Source organism: Apus apus, chromosome 8 (assembly GCF_020740795.1).
Source record: "Apus apus isolate bApuApu2 chromosome 8, bApuApu2.pri.cur, whole genome shotgun sequence".
NCBI lineage: Eukaryota > Metazoa > Chordata > Aves > Apodiformes > Apodidae > Apus > Apus apus.
In genome coordinates this window covers 4859225-4883997 of record NC_067289.1, presented here as the reverse complement: position 1 = coordinate 4883997, position 24773 = coordinate 4859225, and the positions used below count along the sequence as shown (strand labels likewise).

Genomic DNA, 24773 nt, shown 5'->3' with positions numbered 1-24773 from the left:
TCTATGACCACAGAACCCAGGGTGTAAAACCATTTAGTTTTTTATACTTAAACAAAAGCAAGATGCAAATGCAAATAAGCAAATAGGATGAGAACCTCAAACATTACGTTGGTCTCAGTTCAAAACCACTTGAGCACAAACAACCCTGTCTTTAAATACATAATAAGATGTTTGTGTTCCTGTCACAGTATTTGGAATCTTGGCACATGCTGTATGGACTGTGCCTCAGAGCCAGGGTGGCTGCAATGACAAGGGCTGATGGACGTCTCTGAAGGGTTGGCGCTGTTGCTGGTGGCAGCCCTGCTCCGTTTCACCAGGGCTTTGGAAATAATGTCTCAGAAAATAAGCCTTGAGGCAAAGAGAAAGGTGAAAGAGAGGTGTCTCAAACAAGGTTCACTGATTTCTCTAAAGGCAACTTCAAACTGTGCAGTGTATCATGGTGGTTTTGGGTCAGTGAGGATGACAGCTAGTCAGTGTGCAGCCCCAAAGAGCCCGTGCCTACAGTGACTTTGTCTTATATATCTGTTTGTGCTTCAGATATATATGTTTACTAGAGGTCTGCTGGCTTTCCCAAATTATCAGTGCCTCAGCCAGGAATGGGAGGCTTCCAAGGAAAAAGGAAGTCTGGGGGAGAAGGGGAAGTTCTGTTTTAAAGTTGGAGAAGTTGCAGTCTTCTCCAGAAGTGCCCTCACTTTTATGTGGTGCTAAGAGCAGGTGATGCTGGAGAAATTCCAACCTTTGAGGTGATAAAATGGAAGACTTCAGGTTATGTTCTAGATGAAATCTTTATCTTACTTTATTCTGGTGTGGATGCTAATATTGCTAAACTAGTCTGACTCTTAACAGCAGTCATTACAGGAGCCTGAGCAGCATCTAGGTGTCCTTGTGCATTTACAGTCTTTTCTGGTCATTTTTAACGAGTGTCAACCTCTGTGTCAGAAGTGGCTGGTTCTTGATTCCAGATTGACTGTCTCATAAAGCTGTAACTGACAATTGTGGCAAGCTATGGTATATATCAGAAATGCCAGCTGATGCATTCTGTAAAGAAAACCTATGAGTAACACTATGGCACTCACGCTCAGAGAAGAATCTCAATTTTGGTACCAGGTGACACTGCCAGATGAGGCAGAGAGGCCCAGGCCATGGTGCTCTGGAACTTGGGGGTTCCTCCATCAGTCTTCTCAGCTAAGGTTCAAGACTGAGAATGTTGGTAAGGTCAGTTAGAGGAAAAGCTCTGTTAGGGCCTTTATCTTTTTTCAGGGCATTGAGTTGTGCTGCCAAACAATGCAGCCCATTGGATTCCTGCTTGTCTGACTGCTGCATCACCATCTTCTTTTTCTTTCTTCAGGTTATTTCCAGGATTTATTGAACAAGTCAGAAAAGGCCCTTTATGATGCTTTTCCAAGCATGTACGGAGAATTGTACACTCAAAACATGAAGGTCTACAAGGACTTGTACAGCGAGCTGCGCCGCTATTACCGGGGCTCCAACATAAACTTGGAGGAGGCCCTCAATGAGTTCTGGACACATTTGCTGGAGCGACTGTTCAAGCTGATGAATCCCCAGTACCATATCACAGATGAGTACCTGGACTGCATGGTCAAACATGCGGAGCAGCACAAACCCTTTGGGGAAGTTCCCCGGGACCTGAAGGTGAAGGCGACCCGAGCCTTCATCGCAGCACGCTCCTACGCACAGGGCTTTCTCGTGGGCAGCGACGTGGTCAAAAAGGTGTCTCAGGTATGTTGGGGTTCTCTCTTCTTCTCCATTCTTAGATTGACAGGAGCCAGTCAACTACTGCTGTTAGGGAGAGGGGGGTTTATTTCACCTTAAGTTTTCATTAAAAAGCAAGCAGGTGTTTTTCAGTTTTAAAAAGCAAACTGCTTGAGGATCACCCGTCAGTAAAAGAGAGTAGCAAGCCTGGAGTTCTGCAGGAACTGATAGCGAAGAAGCAGCAAGGTATAATTCACTGCCATCAGTCTTTACCTCATTTTGACTTAGGCAGCAGAGTACCAAGGAGATGTCAGTTGCCCAGGCTGTAAAGCTCTTCAGGTGCTTGCCTGGATTCCTTGCTCTTCCCCAGCAGGGAAATGGCATGTCTCTAAATCACGCTGCCTTATTTTCCTCCTTGATGGTGAGGTGATGTAGGGTGTGCAGAGCTGGCTGTCACGAGTGTGCTGGGAATAGTTGCAGACAGATGCATTTCAGTGGATGGTGATGGGATTGCTGTGTCTGTTTATGTAGCTGTGTATATTTGTGCAGATAAGGTGAGTTTGTGAAGTGCATTGGGATCTTCAGGGATGAAAAGTGCTATATAAACGTAAATTAACATGACTGAGCCCAGTGTTGCAGGAGAAAGGAAATTGTCTGTATTCTTTACTGTGGAAGCAGCCTTTCAGAGCCAGAAGGAGGTGATTGTCCTGAAACAAGATACTCAGGCAGGATTACACCGGTAGCAAGGAGAAAATACATATTCAAAAAATTACTTTCATACTGCATGTGGAGATGGCAATAAGCAGGGCATTATTAAACTGTGAATGTAGAAATACAGAATCACAATTAATTTCCTCAGCAGGTAATGTAAGGTAATGCAGAGCAGAGGGTGGTACTATTTGATAAGTCAAATCCAGACTTTGATCTTGAGAAGAAACATTAATGTCATTAACAGTGACAAATGTTTTAATTTATTAATGTGGGACTAAAAACTCTTCTGTTACCCAAAAGCTTTTGTTAATCTCATTAACATCACACCCTCCTGACACTTAAAACAGATAAAAGAGGAGAATGGTGTGATTTCAGGGGACTGAAGTAATATATTTTTCATAAATCCTCTGAATGGCAGAGATTTCCACCTCCATGTGCATGACTGTGTCTGTAGCCAAGCTTGGTGGTTAAAGCAGGCTGGCAGAGCAGCTGCAGTCATGGTATCAGTGGAAGGGAAGGACCTGGGATACCAACATGTAGTATATTCTTCCCACACTTTCAGGTAGGCTTCTGACTCATTGCATTTTGATTCCAGCCCCCTCTTTCTGAATTCTCCTTCTCTTGGCATCACTTATCAAATGGGATGTGAGGTGCACAACCACAGAACCTCCTCTTTCCCCTGCCTCCACCCAACCTGTTCCTCCAGGATGGAAGGTCTTCCAGGAGGATCCCAGCCATTTCTCTCTCACAAGAGCCTTGCCTGGGGTTGCAGTTAACCCAGCATGTTGCTGTTACAGCCAAATCTGCTTGAACCAAGTTGGGAAACCTCAGCAAAGCCTCCCTGAGAGCTGATTTTTGTTACAAAGGCCAAAACTGGCCCATTTTCCCTGTCTTTAGGAATGTGTTTAGTACTTCAGGCAAGAAGAGGTGAGAATGCTGAGGTGGGAAATCCATGTTATAGATACCCTGGTAGCCCTCAGCTATGGCTAAAACAAAAGACCTAGTTCACCCACTTTCCTTTACCAGATGTGGATTTACACTAGTGCCAAATGCTGAATGCAATCCACAACTAGTGCTTTGGTTTTAGTCATTTTTCATGTTGCTTTCTACTTGCAACTTTAGGATAAAGTGTGTAAGACTTCCAATGAGTTTAGAGACTGGGATTTCCTGTCAGCTGGTAGCAGCGATCTTTAAAATAACCCTTTCAGCTGAAATTTCCTGGGGAGCAGTGGTGGGTGTTTTGGTCAGGAAATCAGGAAGCCCATGGAAATGGACACATAGAAATAAATTACCTAGCTTTCACATTCTGAAAAATGATTACTTTGGGTTTATTTATTTGCAGTTCCCAGAAAAGCTGCTGATTTCGATTAAAACTCTCCTGGTTTCATTTGCTCACATACTTATAGCTCAGTATTTGTGACCTGTACCCTATTACTGGTTCAGGTCCTTGTACAAAGACTGTATTACTGGGCTTCGAGAAAGACTGGTGCTGTTTGCCAGATTTTCTGGCTCTCTTAGATGGGGCAGGGTCTTCTGCATTTTGAGCTACCGGTGGGGATTTTTAGAGTTTTCTTTAATCTCTGCTGCTTCTCCACTGTGCCTAAGGGGCCTTTCTTTCCCAGCCTCTGACTGTCCAATCTCATAGGAAGACATCACCTCAGGCAGTCCTGGGCTGGTGGGTGTGCAAGGACAGGAGTGGGGTGCTGGGAGAGCCCTGCAGGATCTGCACGTGGGACACAGAGTGTCCCCATGGATGCTGGTGTTGCTGGCAGGGGTGGGGGTGGGATGCAGCTCACCACAGCCAGGTTCGAACAACAACTGGCAGAGCTTACTGGTTTTCTTTTTTTTTTTCCCTACTGTCGTTGCAAATCACCAATATAGCTTTCTGAAAATGAGCACTGCTTTTGCTGTAAGTTCCTGCTGCTCCCAACCCAGCAGCAATTCTTAGGGTGGAAAATGTCACAAGTACCACTTACAGGTCTGGCTGTGTTCAGGAGGTGGAGGACTGAAGTCCCAGGAGCTGAGAGCCTGTAGCACTTCAGACACCTCTACCTGTGAACACTGTCTTAGACTATGGGCTGAAATAAGCTTTGGCACCCTCAGAGATGAGCTTCTGCACTCACTTCCTCCTTCATGCGCACAACCTCTGGCACAGCCACTGAGACCAGCCCTGCCACAGGGCCTGCAGGTTCAGGTGTTTTACAGCACTGCTGCATGTAAAGCTAGGGAGAGAGTTTTGCAAGGAAATGAAAATTTGTTTGGGCGGATTCAAATTGAGCTGGATGGGAAGCATACAGTGTTGAACACATCCTTATGTATTTCAGATACTACTTTACATTATTTCTATCCAGTATTATGTTTAAATCATAACCCTTCTCAGGAATAAAATCCCATAGGTGTTGTGAATATATCTGCTTGCCTGCGTTATTTCTATTCTATGTCTTTTATATTTACCTGGTGTTTAAAAGTCAATTGAATCAAGTTTTCAAAGGATTGAAAATTGTACCAGCCGGAAATAACTGCATTAGATGAACAGGCCAGGGAGAGTGTTGAATAGGCAGGTGGTGACTCGACAAATTTTCCTCTGGAGGGAGAGGAGCATGACAACAGTCTCCATCCATGTGAATCTTCCTCATTTAAATATCAGAAGGCAGTTAGGCACTAAACAGGAATCCAAAGGCACAGATCCCCCCCAGTTAGCTGTGGGTCCTGCCCTCGGGTCTAGTGTCCCTCACAGGCTGCACTGCCTTCTGGAGTCATCCTGATTACTTGCTGCAGAGGGAGCCGGGGCCAGCTCTGCTCTGTGTTTGGCTGGATTGCCCTATTCTTTCATTATTAATATTATTTATTTTTTCTGAGTCTGCAAAATGGCCATTTGGCTGCTGGGCTGGAGGGGATGGACCCAGGCAGTCTGTTTGCTCCAGGCTTAGCACCAGCTCTGGTTTACTGGAGCACGAAGGGCACAGATTTGGCATCAGCTTCCATCCTCTGTCCCTCACCCTGTGCTGAGCTGAATGCAGTAAGGTCAAAGCAAGAGGGTCACCAAAGTGCAGGGTCTTTACCCTGCCACTGAACACTGGCACAATCACCACCCAGGACCCTGCGCTCTGCTTGCTTTGTGATCCTTCACAGAGGGTTTGGAAACAAGCTTGAAGTCTCTTGAGTGATGGGCTTGGTGAGACTTAAAACTCACTGTGCTCCGAGGACTCATGGCTGTGCATTTGTGGAAGGAAGATGCAAAATAATGACTGAAATGATTATACAATTCATTAGACTTTGAAAGTATCATATTTCTGTCAGCCCTGCAGCTGTTTCTTTTAGAGTTTTATCCTGAAAGACTGGAAAGCTTGGTTCGTTTAACACGCGTCAAGGTGCTAATTACATCAAGGCTGGCATAAACATGCACAAGGCAGCTGCTGACCATGTGGTGGAGAGATCAGGGTCTGTTCCCGGCACCAGCAGAGGGCTGGGAGCACCTGCTGCTCCTGTGTCCTTCACCAGGAAAACTGGGCGCACACAGCCTGGTGAGCAGAGAAATGGTAGCCCTGATTTCCAGCTTCCACACATGGAGACGCAAAGAACAGCACAGCCCTGCTTTTTTTAGCATAGTATTTCAGAGTCCTTCTGTGGACTGTAAAAGTGAAACGTTTCCCAACATGGACTTGCCACGTTGCAGGTAGCCCTGACCACGGAGCAGTCCAGCTCCCTGGTGAAACACCAACCTGTCCCCCCAGTGCTGGTCTTGTTACCAAACAAGGGCAGGGCTGGCTTCTGAGCCTGTTGCTGGGGTGCCGTTTGTCCCACGGGCAGCTCGACAGGGCTCCTCACCACTGGCCCAGCAGGACCCACTCCCCCACTTGGCTTCATTTTTATAGCTGGTTTTTCTACTAACAGCTTGATCCCAACTGTGCAATTCCATCTGAGGGGTTTGGGATAATTGGGAATGGCTCTGAATACCCACCTGCATTTTCCAGTGCGCATAGCCTGATCTGTGTATTGAAGAGCTGACCTTTTTTCCCTTAAATGCCACCCCAGAATAGGTTTTTCACAGCTGGCAGGAAAAACTTGCCTTACTTCTATCACCTGCCTCTAAAATACACATGAGAAGGTAAGCAAGGGTGCTATGAATGCCTTGGCTGCAGCTGCCTCCATAGCTGTGTTCAGCCCCCAAACCTGTGGAGGTGTCCAGCTGCCCAGGACACCTGCCTACCTCTAGAAACCTGCCTGCTACCTGCTGGCTCTGAAGCACCCATGGGTTTGGAAGCCCAGGTTACCTGATGTTGCTGAGTTTAGCTGATGCTCTGGAGGTTAGAATGGCCATTCAGACAGTAAGACCTTCTACCTGGAAAAATATACCTGAGAGTTAGTGCAGGCATATTTTTATACATATCTGACTTGTCTGGAGGTATTTTGTGTTCACCCCCACCATCCCCACATCATGCCTAAACCACAGCCAGGGGCTACAGTCCTTGAGCCCAGCATAGGTCGGCTCTGATCCTTGGAGTCTAGAGCCAGGAAAGGGATGTGGTCCAGCTCAGTGAGCACCAACACCACATCACAGAGAGCCGTTTTTCACCCAGGCCTCTTTCTCCACCCCAAATCTCTTGCCTCTACCTAACCCTTGTTCCCCGGGGAAGCAAGGCACAGATGGCTCACAGCAGCCTCTGTGTGAATGTGTGAGGGGAGGAGGGGGTAGAAAAAATGGCAGCAAGAGCTCAGCTTATTTTATTGGTGTTAAATGCCTTTCAGATGTACTTAAAGGCCCCTGAAGGCCGAGGCGTCCCATCACGTTCTGGCTAGGATGCAGGTTCTCATTTGCTTTTAAGCCAGGCTTCAAAAGGAGAAAGGATTTGGAGTTGGGTGTTTTTTAGGGTTACTTTTTTTTTTTTTCCTGCTCCTTGTTTGAAGCCAGCACTTCAAAAGCAGCATCTGCAGCTTGGCTGCAGGTTCTGGATGCCAAAGGAGCTGCCACAGCCTGATGGGCACAGGAGGAGCCCTGCTGCCAGCTGTGGGAGGAGCAGAGCCGGGCTCACCCCTCGCAGCTGGGCAGAGCCAGGCATGCTGTGCCCAAGAGCCTGATCACACACTGAGCTGCTGCAGTGTCAGGTTGGTACTACCACTGTTAAAACCATTTCCCAGATGCGTGTGACTTCCTAAAGCCCAACCTTTCCCAATGCTAGCATCTGTGACGTATGTTGACCCAGTACTAGTAGCTCTCTGGTCACTGTTTCCCACAGCATTCGTCTCTGCATTCTACACTTAATTCCTTGGAGTTTCCAGCCAACTTTTTTGGAAATAATTGGTTTGGATAAAGAAATGTTTTGTGCAGTGAGAAGGGTGTAGCAGATTTTAGCTAAAAGAGACAAAGGGCTTGTGAGAACTCAGTAACATCTAAGACTCCTATCTTCTCTTCCATGATCCTTTCTGTGCCTTGATATTACTCAGAGTGCTGCTTTGGAGGCTCTCAAGTATTTTCCAAGCAGGAGGCATTAGGGTAATGGGAGAAGGCACATCTCTTCTTTGCACCTCTCTGTACTTCTTGTGTGACCTGTCAAATGAGGTCCCAATTCAGAGGGGTGAAAAACCTCCCACTGTTGTAGATTCAGAGAGGTCTATAGTCAGGCCAGGAGGAATTGCACCCCTCTTTTCTGTCCCTTGTGACTTGCACCAAACCTGACACTTCAAAGAGGTCTAATGGTCAGTGGGTGTTGTTTGAAAGATCAACATATAACCTAGATAGGTGCTCCCTGTAGTGGGAGAAAGAACAGAAAACAGTGGGGCTGAGAGAAAGGTGTCCCGTGGCTCTATAAAACATGCTTTTGTTATCTGTGAGCATGTATATCTCTGCAAAGACTTGGGTTGAACATGCAAATAACAAGTTTGATTTTATCTTTAAGGGCACAGTGGAAAGACAAGAAGGCTTTTTTCTATGTTCTGGAAAAATCCAGTCCATTTGACTGGATTTGCCCTGCTGCTGTATGTCCTGCAGAGACTAGATCAGGGAGGTGGTGGAGTCACCAACCCTGGAGGTCTTCAAGAAATACATGGATGTGACACTTCAGGACATTCTCTAGTGGGCCTGGACGGTTTTTCAGGACTGTGTGGTGGTGGTGGTTTTGTGAGGTATGGTTTTGTGTTTTTTTGGCTACTTTTTGGTTGTGTGGTTTTTTTTGTTCTTTTTCCTGGGTGGATGGTTGTGCTCAGTGATCTAAGAGGTCTTTTCCTACAGTGGCAATTCTGTGACTAAAGCCCTGACAGCCCCAAGAGGTGTCTGCACTCGGGTGTCTTCAGTCCCTGAGTGTCTGTGCAGGGGTGTCTCGCCTGTCTGAGCTGAGTGCTTTTGCCTTCTACAAGTAGGTTCATCTCCTTGTGCCTTCACTTCAGAAAGTTTATAACTGTTCTCTTGTAGGTAAGATGAAGGATTACAGCTTTCCTCAGATTGTCTCAATGCAGGGAGACAGAGTAGCTGACTGCTTGTTATGCCTGAGCTTCTTGTGATTCTCTGCTTGGAGAGAATATTAAGAAAATACATGGCAGGAGCTTTTTTGGTGTTGTTAAAAGCCTTTCACACTAAATGTTTTCAAAATTAGCTGGGGGGTGGCAAGGAACTAGAGGCTAGACACTAATCCCCTGGCCCATACGCTCAGCAAATTGCTTGAGAAAGTAATTAATTTTACTGTAATTGATTTAAACATTGCTCAGGAGGGGGAAAAATGAAGGAAAGAAATGTCACTCTGAATGTTGAAAATTATGTGTTCTCAATTTTCTGTCATTATCTCCATACGTGCCCATTCTCTGCTGGCTGTTGTGCAGACCCATCTCAGACATAGGACAAGGGACTCTGCAGATGTCTTCTGCTCTGGCAAAGTGCTTGTCTCCAGCAATTCCCAATCTTACCGGGTCGTTCCATCAGCAGAGCATGGGCACATCAGGCCTTGGAAAGTAGCCATGGAAGAGCACAGAGCTCGGCTCTTCCTACAAGTGACAGTCACGGGGTAATACCTGATGACAACCTCCTTGAAATGTCAGCACTTAGGATGGAACGGTGCTTTTTATGAGGCAGCCACCTGTTCCCATTGCATTACCTCATTGCTGCTGGATCCCCAGGTGTAAAGTAGTTTTAATTACAGTGATTTATTGCTTCGTTCCAATTTTTCCCCTATTTTTGATATATCTTAGGAGATGATTTTTTTTCCTTACCACTTCATCACTGGGCTTATACTTTGAGGGACTGAACCTACAGCAATCAGAATATGTGGATTTTAACTGAGCAATAACATAGTGTGGTAGAGCACTCGCACCCCCACCCCCTGCTGGGGGCTGTTACATTATCCCTTAAGCTCTGGAGCTGGCAGAAGCACCTGCACCTTAACCCTGACGGGCCAGGTTTGTGTCACCTTTGCTGGGTTAGACTTGGTGGGGCCAGGTTTGTGTCACCTTTGCTGAGTTAGACTTGGTGGCGCTGGGACCGATTTCTGGCCTTCCCCCCTGCTGGGCTGCGGAGCCATCAGCAGACACAGCAGCACCTGGTTTGAGCGGCAGCTGGGGGGGTGGGACCCTCTGTGAAGGAGCAGGGTCCCCAGCCAGTGCGGGTCTGGGCCCAGGTAGACGAACGAATGAAACCACAGGGCAGATCTGAGTCCATAAAAGGAAGTTCCCGCCGGGAGGCCCCGGGTTTTCCCTTGGTCTGTGAGGAAGGCCACCCCTTAGGCCGGGTCTCAACCTGAGGAGATTTCTTGAGATGGAGTGACCTCATCTTCGGTGAGTGATAAAGAATTCTTCTAGATACATCTATGAGTGAGCCTTGTCCCTGCTGGGCTGGTGATTGCAGGTACCTGAGGGGGAGGCTGTCCCTTTGTCTGAGTGAGTGTGCACAGGTGGGATTGTTATAATCCATGTTAAGACTGGTAGAAAAAAAAAAAAAGCTTAGGAATTCTTAGGTAGTTGTGCTGTAGTGTATTAATCCTCAGGTGGTTGTGCTGTAGTGTATTCTCGACCAACACCCGACTCTATAATGTTATTTTTGATACATCAGAGTGCTAAATAGTGTTTACTGGAATAGATGTTGTCGGGGTTTGGGCCCAACACGACAACAAAGAAACAGCCAATATGGCTGCTCACTCAACTCCCCCCTCACGCACTCTGGGATGAGGAGGGCAAAGGCCAACTAGGATCGAGACAAAGGACAAGGAGGGTTCGTCACCGATTAAGGTCCCGGGCAAAACAGACTCAACTTGGGGAAAAATAATAATTTAATTTCACACTAATCAGGTACACACAGGACACAGACAACACAAAGAGCAGTGCTTGCGTGTATTAGTCCACCCCTCTGTTCTTTCTGGGCCCAAATCACTTTGTTCCCGATTTCTCTCCCTCCTTCCTCCCAGCGGCACAGGGGGACAGGGTTTAGAGTCAGTTCACGGGCTTATGGTTCTTGCTGTGCCATCCTCTTCAGGAAGGATTCCTCACAGTCCTGCCCTGCTTCCCCACGGGGTCCCTCCCATGGGAGAGAGTCCTCCACGAACCTCTCCTTCATGAGTCCTTCCCACGAGGTCCGAAGCTGCTCCAGCCTGGGCTTCCCGCAGAATCACGGGCTGCTGCCCCTAGGCCAGGGGCTCCCACAGCTGCATAATCAAGAGTTCACTGGCAGCAAATTAGAGTCCGCTGGCCGAGTTAACCCCTCCTGGTGCCTTCAGGGAATGTTCCACCATGTTCCTCCATGAATCCAGGAGGACAGCCATAAGTTGCAGGAAAACTGCCTTTCACCTCTCCAGCTCAGCTCTTCTTTCCCTTAACTGCTCGCTTTGCTCAGGTCTCATTTCAGTTCTTTCGTATGTTAATGGCAGAGGTGCATCTTTTGTCTCCCTAATGGCTCCTTAGCTGGTTTTGGAGCAGGGGGAACTTCTCATCTTCTTACAGGACCTAGCCCTGGGACCCTTCCCCCACTACCAAAAATCCCACCAAACCAGCACAGATACTCATTCCTAGTAAACCTCTCTGTTTTTGTGGGTGCCCCTGTTATGCATAGGAACATTGTATTTTTAAACGGGACTTAGCATAATGTGGTGTATTTATTTATACCTCTGACAACTGAATGAGGAGTGCTCTGGCTCCAAGCCATATCTCTCAGCAATATTTTTTTTCAGATGATTACGAAATGGCTTCTCCAATGTATCCTGCATTTTCTTTTGACATCTTAATGCAGTTTCTAGGTCACCGAGCTAATAAAGGACTATAGGTGCCACTAAAGGTGAAGGAGAACCATTTTTCCTTAAAGAAGAACCAGGCACAGGCTGGGACAGGTTGATCGTACTTTAAAAAGTCAATTATTGTCATGTGCTACCTACATCCTGTGCCAGATCATTTCAAGATTAAGAAATTATGTTAGCTTTCACTCCATCTGCAGGAGTTTGTGTGCTCCTGCTTTCAGGCCACTTGTGGTGCATAGAGGAGGTTGCTTATTGATCTATCCCATTTGTTGCAAATCTGTGATGGGAAGCCAAAGGGGCTCTCCATCAGGTCCTAGGTGTTGGGCCTGGGGATGGGTCATGAAATTTCAGGTTCTTTCAAAGGCTGAAGGGTAAGCACAAGGAAGGGAAGTTGTCTCAGTGTGCAGGTGGAGGTCAGTCCAGACTTTGCCAGCCTGGAGAAACTGCTCCAGTCTCACTGTGGAAATATTCATCTGGAATAAACTGCCAGAGAGGGCATGTGGTCCCACAGCTCCAGCCTGAGGAGCTCTACTCCCCAGTGCCACTGCTGGACCTGGCTGTGCCCAAGAGGTGAGCAGGCAGGAGGCTGCAGTGCTCTCCTGTCTGTGTTGCTGTATTCACACAGGGGAGGGATCTCAGCCCCTCCTGTCTTGGGCTGAGACACCCCTGGGTGAATACAGAATGCCTGAAAAAAACCCTGGAAGTTTACTTCAGCAAACTAATCCACAAGGGCTAAGAGATATTTTAAGGTCTCCACTCCATACTACGCTGCAAGTCCCCCAAAGGGATGGTGCAATGTCAGGGCCAGGAAAGGCTCTGGGAGCCCTCACTGTCTTCTGCCCTGCATGGAGCATAAGTGCATGGGCTGAGTGGAATGCCAAGGAACTGAGTTCAGGCCAAGCAAAACATGCAGAAAACACTATGAAATTATTTTTTCTGCCCTCTCATCCCTGTGTTCTCAGTTCACCTCTGCAGCCTGCCTGTGAAAAAGGAGTGCTGCTGCCAACAGGAGAGGTTTAAGTAGTTCTTTGGGAGAAGGGAGTGGAGTCTGGCCTTTTCCACTTGCAAAAATTAATACTTATCCTTCCTGCCAAGAGATTAAGTTGAACACTTGGCATCTGCCAGATTCAATGGAGCAGCAGCTGCGGGGGGGGGGGCGGCTTTGTATCACCTGCTCATCTTCAGAGGAGAGGCTCTAGGGCAGGGGAGCAGGGGCCAGAGGTGCTGCCTCGCCTGAGGCAGTGTGGCCCCCCACTGTCCTCCAGAAGACAAAGCCACTTCACCAGAGGGACAGACTGGCAGTACACACACAGCTCCTCTCTGGGATCTAAAAACGATCCTTGCTAAGGTGCAAAAGCAGCTTTTTCCTCCCGAACCCTCAGGAGTTGAGCCTGGGCCTCAGTCACCATTGCCACCCCGTGCTCTGCCAGCACCCGCTATCCCAAGGCCTCTGAGAGCTGCCTGGGGAGGAGGCAGCTGCTCCGTGGGGCACTGCCAGGGACCTGGATGGTTCTGGCTGTCTGACAGCCACGGAAGGCTTGGAGGGAGGTGGGTTTCAGGACAGCAGGCAGCTGTCTGCATCCTAGGGAGCCCTGGCAGCTGCCTGTGCTTGCTGGTTGTGCTGGAGGCCAGATGGAGCAGGTGGGCACCGAGGAGCAGGCCCCACTGCTGCTGCCCTCCTGCAGCCCTGCGTGGTGGCAGGGCAGGGTGGCCTCGCTCAGCAACTGTGCAGTGGGTGAGGGAGTGCTCTTCTCAGGGTGTGAAGGTCCTTTCTGTTTTGTTAGAAAAAGACATGAAAATAAATGGAGACACTGGGAGAAATTCTGCAAGCAGCAATACTTGTGAAATGCCCACTGAGCCTGTCACAGCTTCATTTAAATGCAGGCTTGCTGTGGTCACCTGGGTAGCTTCAGTGGAGTTGCTGGGTTTATGCTGTACTTAAAAGCTAAGAGTCTTGGTGATACTTTTCTGAGACAGGAATTGTCACTTGTCTCTCTTCAAGTGGAGAGGTTGCAGCTCTTGGTATCTGTGTAAATGCTCTGGTTTTGGAAGGTCTTCAGCTGCAGCATGCTCTTACCTGTTGTCTTTTCAGTCACTATTCAGTCATAGTTATTTAAGCTCTGGGATGAAAAAGAAACTATTCCTTTGTCTGCCTGTCCCTCTGCTTTGTTGCATCCCCTCTCAGAGAACTGAGGCAGGAGACAGCGATGCATTTGCTGGTTTCTCCTGGGATGAAGCATGTGGCAGCCGCGCGGTGCGGCGGGACAGAGCCTCCATCTGCTGGCAGCGGAGCCACACAGCAGCTGAGCTCTGGCTCCCTACTGCGGGGTTGTCCCAGAAAAGGGGCAGAAACCTCACTGGGAATCAGGGTGAAGCCTTGGCTTGCGTGGTGTTCTCTGCAGGGCTCGGCCTCTCCAACTGCCTTATCCCCAGGCATCGCAGGGGCTTGTTCTGGCTGATGAGGCAGGGAAGCAGTCTGTGGGTTCTCTCTCTGAGACCTAGAAATTCTGGTCGTGGTCCTGAAGAAGGTTCGCAGAAGGTTATTTTAGTGTGTTCTGCCTGATGAAGCCACAGCACCAACCAGCATTTCTTTTCTGAGGCTGACTGGGGGCAAGGTGCTACCATGCAGGCAGTTTCAGGAGGGGAAGCAGAGGGATTTTCTCTCTCAAGCTCTGATAGTGGGCTCAGCATATTCACACTCTCCTAAGGGTACCTCAGAACTGAATCTTTCTGGAGTGTCCCAGAATAAACTTAAAAGGCATTGTGCAAAGTATTCTTCACAAATAGTAAGAGGTCAGAGCAGTTCCCAGCATTGCTGCTTGAGGCTGGGGCATTTTTTCATGTCAAGTTTTGCCCCTTCCATCTTTTTTTGCCCTTTTGAGCAACTTGTGAGTGCTGAGTATCTGTTACCAAAGGAGACTTGAATGCAGACACATTTATTTTTATAAATTGTTTTTGAAGAATAACAAAGGAATTACTAATGGATCTGAGCAAAGATAGAAGAGCACAAAGGAGAAAACACTTTAGCAATACGACAGGGGAGTGCTGAGGTCTGCCAGGTTGTTATTCATCCCCCACTTTACACTGGCAGCTCCTTGCCCATGAAAGTCAATGGGGCACAGTGTTCCATGGCTGATGGTCTGGGAGGACATTGGTGAGCTTTAGGCTCTGGGCCTATGCTGGATCTATACTTACGGGACCTGGGTGGTTTACCTAAAGGTGGCAAAGCCACCTCCAGAGTCACCTCTGCAAAAAGTATCAGCTGCACATGCAGTGCCTGTGAGCTGCTGGCATGGAGTGTGCTGTGCCATTTCACCAGCTGCCTGTGACTCCTGGAGTGCTCTCAGAGAGCAGTCACTTCCCACCATCAAGTGCTCTCAATTGCCCATATTTCAAGTCTTCCCCCAACAGCATTTTCCTTTCCAAAGGTGACAGCTGAGAACTTTCCATGTCCAGTCTCCCCCTGTGCATCCCCCCAGGAAGCCAGATATGCAGTTTGTGGTGGGACACTTGTGTCTGCCAGGTGGTGACAACATACTCTTCCTGCAGGAAGGGCACAGTGCTGGCACCAATTGCGGAGGCTCCAGGGGCACGTGTGCACCATGTGGGAGGCACCATTGCAGCCAATGGACAGCCCAGGTGGTCCTTGTGGCCACCAGACCTGGCTGTAAGGGGAATGGTGCCCAGAACCCTGAAATCTGGGTTCAAATACAGCCCGAGGAACTGTCAGCTGCCTCAGAGGTTCTGTCCCTCCAACAAGGGTGGCACTCAAGGAGAGGTGGAGGGAGGATGAGGCAGTGAAAGGGGAAGCAGCTTTCCCAGGGCCACACACCTGGGAAGCCAGGCTGCCTTTCAGATCACACCAAGCTCCTTCACCCCAGGCAAGGGGTGGATTGCCCACATGCTCCCCTGGCCAACCTGCGTGCCTAACTCCACTCTGTCTCCCCCAGGTATCTCTCAGCCACGAGTGCACTCGTGCCATCATGAAGCTGATGTACTGCCCACACTGCCGGGGCATGTCCAGTGTGAAGCCGTGCAACAACTACTGCCTGAACGTGGTGAAGGGCTGCCTGGCCAACCAAGCGGACCTCAACACTGAGTGGAAGTACCTGATGGGTAAGTTGGCCTTCCCCTGCTGCAGCACAGCTGCCTCGTGTGGCACCTCTGGAACTCTTGAGGCAGTGTTTCACAAGTAAAGAAAGGACTGTTGGAGTCCTTTGTACACTACAGTTTCTCTGTCCATGATTTGATGCATAGAAACTGTTGCAGAACATTTTGCTGGGCTTCAGTACCTTTAGAAAGGATGCTGCTGGTCTGGGAAAGAGCTTTCATCTTGCCTGTGCTCATTTCTGATGGCCCACACTTTGCATTCAAGTAATTCTTGCTTCCCTCCCAAGTGCTGAAGCTTAGTGGTAGTTCATGCTACCTCTAGACTGTTAGAGCTGCCTCCTCATCTGTATGAGAGCACAGGAGAAGCAGCACTTGCCCTCTTTGGGAGGGAGTTTAGAGGCATGAAGCCTTAAACTTTCCCTGGGTGGAGAGCAAGGGGATCAGAATCACATACATCTAAATGGACAGAGGTTTCTTAAACAAATACTTAGGAAAGGCAAAGGTACAGGCATTGCCAGGAATTGGAAAATTAGGCTTATGTTGTAAATAGAAAAAGAGCTTGTTTTGTTTCTGTTTTGTCACTCAGCTAAGATGATGGATATTTTAAAGGGGGTTTTATGTGTATAGTAGTGTCCACTTCACTGAGTTGAAAGACAGAAATACCACTGTGATGGTGTGGTCTGATCTCCTGTGCAACAGGCTGGAGAACTTCACGCAGGTGTTTCTGCAGGAAATTCTGCATTGCCTGATCAGACTCTGGCATCTCTTTGAAGAAGACCACAGGTGTCACTCAGGTGCTTTTCCAGAGTCTGCAGCTTCTTGTTTAAATGTGAACTACTGCTGAGAGTGGTTTGTGGAGTTGATGGACATGGTTTAAGGCTGGTGAGGGTCTGTTGAGAAAATGGTGTGTTAGCATTGCAGCACATGTCCTCTCCCCATCTGTGGTCCATCAGGGGAGGTTATTTGCAGTGGTAAAGCTCTCACTCCTCCTTGTGACCAGAGAGCATCGCCCAGCAGCTCATTTTTCTCCCAGGTTGTACAGTTAGACCTAGAGTGATCTGAGACCTGAGGGAGCCTTGATGTTTGTCTGGGCTCACAGAAGGCAGGCACCAGAGGGCATGAGCTTCAGGCTTGGCCTTCTCCCTTCCCTTGACACCCACTGCCTGGACAGCAAGACTGCCAGCTCATTAGCCAGCTGCAGCCCAACAGGCTGGCTCAGGATTGACATGTGGTGGTGTTAACAATCAAAATCCTGTCAGAGTTCAAGGAGTGTCACCTGCCTCTCAAGGGACATGGCAAAATAAATACTGAACCACTGCACGCCAGCAGGTGCCTGGCTCAGGGAGGTGTGCTGGCTGGCTACCTGCTGGCTCGGGGGGCTAACAAACCAAGTCACAGCTTACTGTGGCTAATTGGAAGTTCTCCCTGAGAGTGGCTTAGGATGCTGCTACAAAAGAGGGGGAGGAATACTCCCTTCCCCAGGGGTTTACACTGGGACTTGGATAGCGCTTTGGCCTTTCTGACCAGAGCAAGCCAACTGTTACCTGTCACTGCTCTCCTGGCAGGATGACTGCCCATCTCCTGCAAGGTCAATGTTGAGCTCTCCTTGATTGACAGGAAGGCAATTCCAGGAGCATTTTGCACTTATTCTGGCTTCCCCTTCCCCAAGAGACTGTTCTTGCCAAGGAGTGATGGCTAGGAGGAAACTGGTGCTTTTTTCAAATAGCAGTTGTATGTTTTAGTGTCAGAGGTCACCATTTGATCAAGGACTGGAGCAAGACATGGAGTCAAAGGTAGCAGTTCACTGGCATCGTCCATTCTTCATCCTTCTCCAGGCACTTCTGTGTAGCTGGAGAGCATTTTTTGACACTAAACACAAAGTTACTCTTTCAATTTGACAAATTAGGGCAGGTCAAATTACAGGAGATTTTTGCAGTAAGTGGTTCAAACATAGTTTATCACTCATTTGGGGGTGCAGCCTTTGATTTGAATGTCTGTATCTTAACATTAGTGCCTCTGCAAGCTAAAATTGTCTGGCAAATACAGTCTTGAAGAGGACACCACAACCCCTGAGTGGCAGCATAGTTAAACTGTAAGCTTTTTACTTTGCAGAAGATGTTATTTCACAAAATACAGAAAAACCCTATTCCCCACAGTTAGGGCATGTTTAGCTTTAGAAATCAGTGCTGCACCTTAGGAATGTGTTGCAGGAATAGAGCACACATTAATTTGGATACTGTGGCCTTTGTTTACATTCTTGCTCAAGGTAACCAGCAAAACCTTCTTTCTTTTTCTAAGTGCTGAAAAGAAATACATAATTTTTCCAAGCCATGACTTTGCATGTTGTTAGATACTGTATTATTGACCTGAGCAAAGAGTATTTTGTGATCCATGCTCCAGACTGGCTGAGGGCTGAGCCCTCCCAGTAGTTTGATGATTGCCCTTGCTCTCCACAGCCTGGGCCTGCTTTCAGACTGTGAGCCCTGTGGGCATGATCTGGTGTCTTCTGTGGGTTTGTGCTGTCCCTCATCTAGCCTTTCCCCAGCTTGGCCATTCTCTGAGAGCAGTCAGGGTCTGAATATCAATCATGGAACAGCAGAGAGAACATACTTGCAAGGCTTGAGCATGTTGTTAATTGACAACAGTAGGCTCAAGATCAATTACTAACACACTACACTGTGGACCTGGCGTTTCTTCACAAAACTCACTTAGACCTCATCAGTGTAATCTGGGGTCTTTCTGGTGAGTCCTGGCTTGCCCAGATGAGGGGCTGAGCACTTTCCTAGCAAGTTTGAAATGGCAGTGGTCCGTGGTTGTGCCCCAGCTGGCTGGACTCTTGCTCAAAGGAAATTTGCTGTGTGGCTGAAAGAGAAGCGTCAGTCCTTTAAGGCAGTATCCTGGGTGACATGCACATGGTGTAGGGTGGAGGACATGTCTTATCGATGCTCTGTTGAGCTGCTGGGTGTAATTGACCTGGTGGGTTCATTGCTCATTAATTATGTCAGCAGTACCAACTCGTGCTGAATAAGCTTTTATGCAACATCACACCATCTGCTGTGACAGTCTCCTGCCAGGCTGGTGGGTGTTGTAGGTGGTATCCTGGTGATACCAGGATTTAGGATAGAAGAATTAATCACTCCTAATGAATAACTCAATTTCAAATGGTATAGATCTCCAACCTAAACCCTAGGATTTGACCCTCTTTGTTTAGAGAATAACCAACATGAAGCCATTGCACTTGTTTCCTTCCATGTGGCAAGGCCACAGGAACATGAAGCACTTTGTTTCAGATGAGCTGGGCCACCCCCATGCTCCAACAGATCCCTTGTCCTTCCAGTAGATTTCTGCTGTCCCCTGGAGAACACAGACCACACACGGGCCATCTGAGATCCAAGATAAGAGGAGCTGAGAGCAAGAGGTCCCCCTCAGTCACTCCCTGTCTTGTTTGCCAGTTTAATTGTGGGCATTGTGGCCTGCTTCTCTGCCCATGTAGCCTGACATTTCCCTCACTGTTCACGTTTTGTCTTCCAGAGGTGTTGGTGAGAAGAGTTATTCCTTTTCTCACTCCTTCACTGCCACATAAATTATTGCCCATATCCAGTGCCTTTGGCACTTTACTGACCCCAATTCTCCCACTTCCTGCTCACTGCAGGGCTTTGCTGAAGACATGCAATGAGTTAGGAGGGTCAGGGCCAATTATTTCTATGCATTACTTAATATTTCTGCACTAATTTTCCGGTTTTCCTTTCTGCGGCACCCCAGGAAATGTGGGTGACTTTGTGTGAATACAGGTTGCAGTTGCCATTTGCCACTGAGGGTGACTTGGCCTATGTGCTGGGAAGGCATAGCTGTCCCATGCCAGAGGAAAAGGAGCATGCTCTTGAGCAGTAGTGAAAATGGAGAGATGTATCCCAAAAACTCTGCCAAGGGACCAATAATTTTTCCCGTCTGGCATGAGCATGATCTTTTAACTTGGTCTGTACAGCATCTGATGAGGTGTCTTGTCTTGTTTTCCTAGATTCCCTGATGGTAGTTGCTGATCGGATTGATGGAGCATACAATGTAGACACTGTCATAGGGACCATCCACATGAGAATCGCTGAAGCTATTTCTAACTTGCAAGAGAACAAAGATTCTATCACAGCCAAGGTAAGAGTGTGTGCCTGGGCCTGGCTGAGGACACACCATGTGGAACTGCCAGGACCAGATGGTTTTTGTGCTCACTGTTCAACTGAGCTAAGGGAGTTGAGGAATCAAAGGATCTTTTAATGATCTCTCTTTAATGAGAGATCATTATGATCAAATGAGAGATAATGATCACTCTTTTAAGGGAGGAAACGACCCATCTTACACAGGCAAAACCTTCTCAAGTGTTTCCAGATATTCCTCCCAGCATTATTCAGCCAGCCTCCTGTAGGTACAGAGACACAAGGTGGGACTGCAGATGCAGTGACCGGGGAGGGGGTGGGGGCATGGTGCTGCTTGCTGTCAGGTGTCTCAGTGTGTTTGGAGAGCCCTGAAGTATTTTGGCTGAGCTGAGGCATCTACAAAAAGTGCACAGGCTCTAGATGACAGAAGGCAGCTGCTTTAACCTGCCTTGGGGTGACGTTCTGCAGTGGAAACACTGGGCTATCAGGTTGTGTCTGTGGGATAGAGTTGCAATCTGGCAGTCCATCTGGAGAGTATCAGACAGGCTTTCCTGATGCTTACCTGTCTTCCAAGGAGTCTTATGAAGCTCTCTTCTATTGGACTTATATTTTTAATTGTATTTATCCACATAACCACAGTCACTTAACCTCTGTAGCTGTAGGCAAGAGAAGCTTTGAGAACTAAAACAGCCCTCCAGGGCTTCTCCTCTTTGCCCAGACATTCCCCCAGGTCCTGCAGCTATCCCACAGTTAGAGCAGAGATGCAGATGAAAGGAATGGGGCAAGTCTTAGCTGGGTCTCGGAGGAGGGAAAAGCTTAGCCAACTAGGAATTCAGTGGCACATGTCAAAGCACTGGGACAGCAGCACGCATCCACGTGCTCCTTTGGGTTTCTTCTCTGACATGAAAGGCCATATTGTTTCTTCCCTTGATAGGTGAGGCTGAGGTTGTCCGCATGAAAGCAGTCCCATGGTGTGGGAAAACATGGGACCCTCTGCAAAGAAAGGTGTTTCTGAAGGGCATGTAGTAAATCTGATAAAATGAAAAGGATTAAATAGTCTAATTTATGTTTGACTGGAGCAACCAAACAGTTTGGTAAGCTTTTCTGTATGATCTGGTGAGCAGGTGAGTGTGGCAGTCTTGCTGGTGGCACTGGTGGCAGAGGTCAGCAGCAAAGGGCTGCAGCTCTAAGCTCTGGTTTCAAGCAGGGCAAAGTGATCAGGTAAAGGACATCACTGTCTGAGGAGCTTGGGACTCACCCAGGCCAGTCCGGGGGGTCTTCTCTCTCAGGCCTGAGGGCAGCAGGCTCGGGCTGCATCTGAGGGCTTCAGACACTACCAGGGCATGTTACCTGTGAGAAGGGCCAGAAGCTGCCCTTGGACCCAGTGACACCATCCATCATGGGTTCTTCTGGGATCTGGGGAAAAACCAGAAATGCTTTTGGTACTGAGCCATGTGTTCACTGCACCATGGGACATTTCCCTGTTCCCTCACACTCTCCCTCACTCCCTGTGGCTCTCTGATGGATTTCAGGCAGCAGGAGCCATCAAAGGCTGCAAATGTCAAGTTGTTCTCCTTATGCAGGAGACTTGGTCACCTCAGTCTGCAGGACATGTGCTCTATCCATCAGTAATGAGCACTGCTCACCTAAAGCCCTTGGGCTGATAAGAGGATTACTTTGATGTGCTGTGGTGGAGGTGCTACAAGAGCCACTGTCCTGGACACCTTCCCAGGGCTTTTACCTTCTAAAAGAATAGTCTCCTGCTAACAGAAATAGGCCAGTAAGCAAAACAGACCAGTGAAACCAAGTTGGTTTTATTTCGGTAGAACAAAGTTGAAAATTCTCCACATGCAGTTTTCAGGGTGGGGCTTTTTTCATGGAGCAAAGGAGGCAGATAAACAAATGGGCTTGGTGCTGGACTGCCAGAGTCCTTGGATCCATCTGGACAGCAAGACAGTGCACCCCGGGAGGGGGCATTCTAGGCTGAGTGCCCCTCAGGTACAGGGGTGAGACCCACTGTCACCAAAGGGACTCTTGTCTAGATCAGGACTTTGCTGCTGGCTGTCAGAATGCAGTGACACTGAGCACTGAGCAGCTGGCACATGCTCTGTCAGGGCTCCTGTCTGAGGCCTTCATGGCTCTGCTTGAAGGGGACATGGGGCAAAGTCAAATTCATCGATAGCTCTGACAGCACAGCACCCTGGCAGCCACAACAAGATGGAGGCAAATTTTTCAAATCAGATTGCTCTCTGTGTAAAGGCTGATGCTTCCTAAATCAAACTGACAGTGCAAAGGCCCTTTTGACCTTTGACACTTTATTAAGTCTGGCGCTCTGAGCAGAGTACTCCTTCCACCAGCCACGCAAGGCTCACTTGTCTGAATACTGGCTATCTGCAGCAGAGGTGTTACTGCCTGGACTGGTCATGCAGAGACTGGGAGAAATGGGAGCTTCCAGGGCAGCTTTTGCCTCCTCCTAAAGGTAAAGTCTGAGGGTTTGTACCTTCAAAGTGTTTCTGCTCTCCTTTGGCTACAAAGCACACCTGGGCAGGTAGTTAGGACAATGGGAGATATCCAAAGTTAGGGGTTGAATCAGTTTGGCTTCCTCATTAGCCTTTGAAACATCCGACATGACAGATTGTGACACATCTACTGTCTTTGCACTCCCCTGGTTGGAGGGAGCATTTATTTGCTGAGAGTGGATGCCAATTGCAGCAGTCATTGGGGTAGTCCCACCTCGGTCTGTTCAACTCAAGGAAGCTCACATGCTCTGCAGTCTTAAAGCCCACACCACTGGTGTAGTGAGTGTGAGCAACTCCTGTTTTGTTCTTCACATAATTTTATTTTTCAGTTGTGAAAGCAACAGAAAAATTTACTAGAAATAGTATCAACATTGGTGACTCGTCAGAAAATGTGCTAATTTTGTGTTAGTGCTGAACATTTTGCTTGGTAGTGGTAACCAAAGCTGGTTACAGGGTGCTGAGAACACATCCTGACACAAGAATAACCTGACCAGAAACTAAGCCTGAATCTCAGAGATCTTGCAGGTAGGAAAGATGAATGTACCTTAGAAGAAAAAAAAATCCTATAGCTGTGGGATGCTAATTCATTAAAGAAATAGTATCAAAACATGGGGTAGAGAGTTTTTATTGTTTTTCAGGTTTTCCAAGGCTGTGGAAATCCCAAAATCAGCACAAAAGGCTCCAGCAGTGAGGACAAGAAAAGGCGAGGGAAAGTCACATTGGAAGCAAAATCCTCTGCACAAGCACTGGAAATGCTGGTGAGTTTGCCCCCAAAACTCCTTCCCCCTGCCTGCCTGGGGAGTCCTGGGACACCCCAGAGCTCTCCTGGCCCTAAGCACCCTCTTTCTTTAAAGGTTTTAGATGCCAAAGGGAATCTGACAGCTCTCAAGACTTACTGGATCACTCTGCCTGGCAGCCTGTGCAGCAAAAAAGTGATGGCCAGCTCAGCACTGGATGACAAGTGTTGGAATGGGATGACCAAGGGCAGGTATGAAGAGGGACAGGGTGCCAGGATAGCACCGCTCTGGGTGAGAGAAAAGAGGGTTTGGTAAAAGGCATTTACATGTCATTTCAGCCAGCCCCACTTGCTCAGACTGAGCCAAAAGGTCTGTTCCTGTCCACAGAAATGCTGCATTTCCTGAAAAACTGATACCTGGGAATGTTAAGCCTGTTGTCATTTTGTTGTGTTTTGGAGGGATTAAGCATCAAAATGCATTCACCTGAAATAACTGTGTGCTTCTGTATAATGAAGCAATTTTGTAATTCCACATTCACTCAGAAGGCAGAAAGGCCCCAGCAACTCCAAAGCCGTTGCTTAGGATTGCATGTGTGTCTTTCCATCCACTCCTGCTCTAAGATACTGTTCCCTCATGAGAGCAGGATCCAAGGTGACAGAAACACCTCCCAACCAAGGCTGATGGTTAAGGGATAACTGTGAGGGCCTGTGGGCAGCTGCTGAGCTTGCACCTTGCTCTGCTCCTCTCCACAGCCCTGCTGGGCTGGTCTCTGCCAGCCCAGAGCCAGCACCTTCATTTGTGATGTGTTTCAGGTCATTGCTGGCAGTGCCACAGGTCTGCAGGGGCAGATGAGCTGGGACACTGCCCGAGGGAGCAGGACAGCTATGGCTGCTCCCAGTTAACTGGAGATTCTCTGAGGGCCTGTCTGGTTGTACCAAGTTGGGGACATTCAGCCTGTCCCAGTGTCTCGGTTTAACTGGGGCAGGGATGAAGTTGCTTCTCAGCCTCTCAGATGGACAGAGCTTTTCCATAGGGGTTAAGTGTCACTTTGGCTCCACAGGTACCAGCCTGAGAGCAACCCCCAGCCCTTCGCACAGCCTTTCTTGCAGGAAACCCATTCCTGTGCCAGGACAGTCAAAATACAAGGCCACCAGTCACATCCTGCAAGCTGAGGTGGCCTCAGGGTGAGCCCTGAGCTCTTATAGGGTCTGGCCATGAGAGCATAGCTCAGCCATCCCTAGGGCTGGCTGCCTCCCAGCAAACACCAGAACATGGAGGCTGTTCAACAAGCCAGTGCCACAGATGGCAGCTTCTCTGGGGTTCAGAGAGGCTGGATTTATCACTGGGGTCTGTAACGGGAGAGGTGAGCTTAGCTGGGGGGAGACATCTAAACCTGCTGTCTTCGTTTGCAGTTACCTGCCCGAAGTGATGGGGGACGGCTTAGCTAATCAGATTAACAACCCGGAGGTGGAGGTGGACATCACCAAGCCAGATATGACCATTCGCCAGCAAATCATGCAGCTAAAGATCATGACAAACCGGCTGGGCAATGCGAACATCGGGAATGACGTGGATTTCCAAGACGCAAGTGAGTTCAGCAGGACTGGAGAGGTCCATGGTGGGTGA

General features: G+C 48.4%; 1 protein-coding gene across 1 annotated transcript in view; it reads left to right on the top strand.

Annotated features, from left to right (window-relative positions):
- GPC1 (glypican 1) overlaps positions 1-24773 on the top strand; it is a 200817-nt gene that overhangs the window by 171418 nt on the left and 4626 nt on the right. Inside the window, exons 3-8 of the mRNA XM_051627041.1 lie at positions 1349-1740; positions 15584-15749; positions 19762-19892; positions 23049-23168; positions 23265-23398; positions 24560-24735. Of these exons, the coding sequence (XP_051483001.1) occupies positions 1349-1740; positions 15584-15749; positions 19762-19892; positions 23049-23168; positions 23265-23398; positions 24560-24735 (1119 nt within the window). The remainder of the gene's footprint in view (positions 1-1348; positions 1741-15583; positions 15750-19761; positions 19893-23048; positions 23169-23264; positions 23399-24559; positions 24736-24773) is intronic.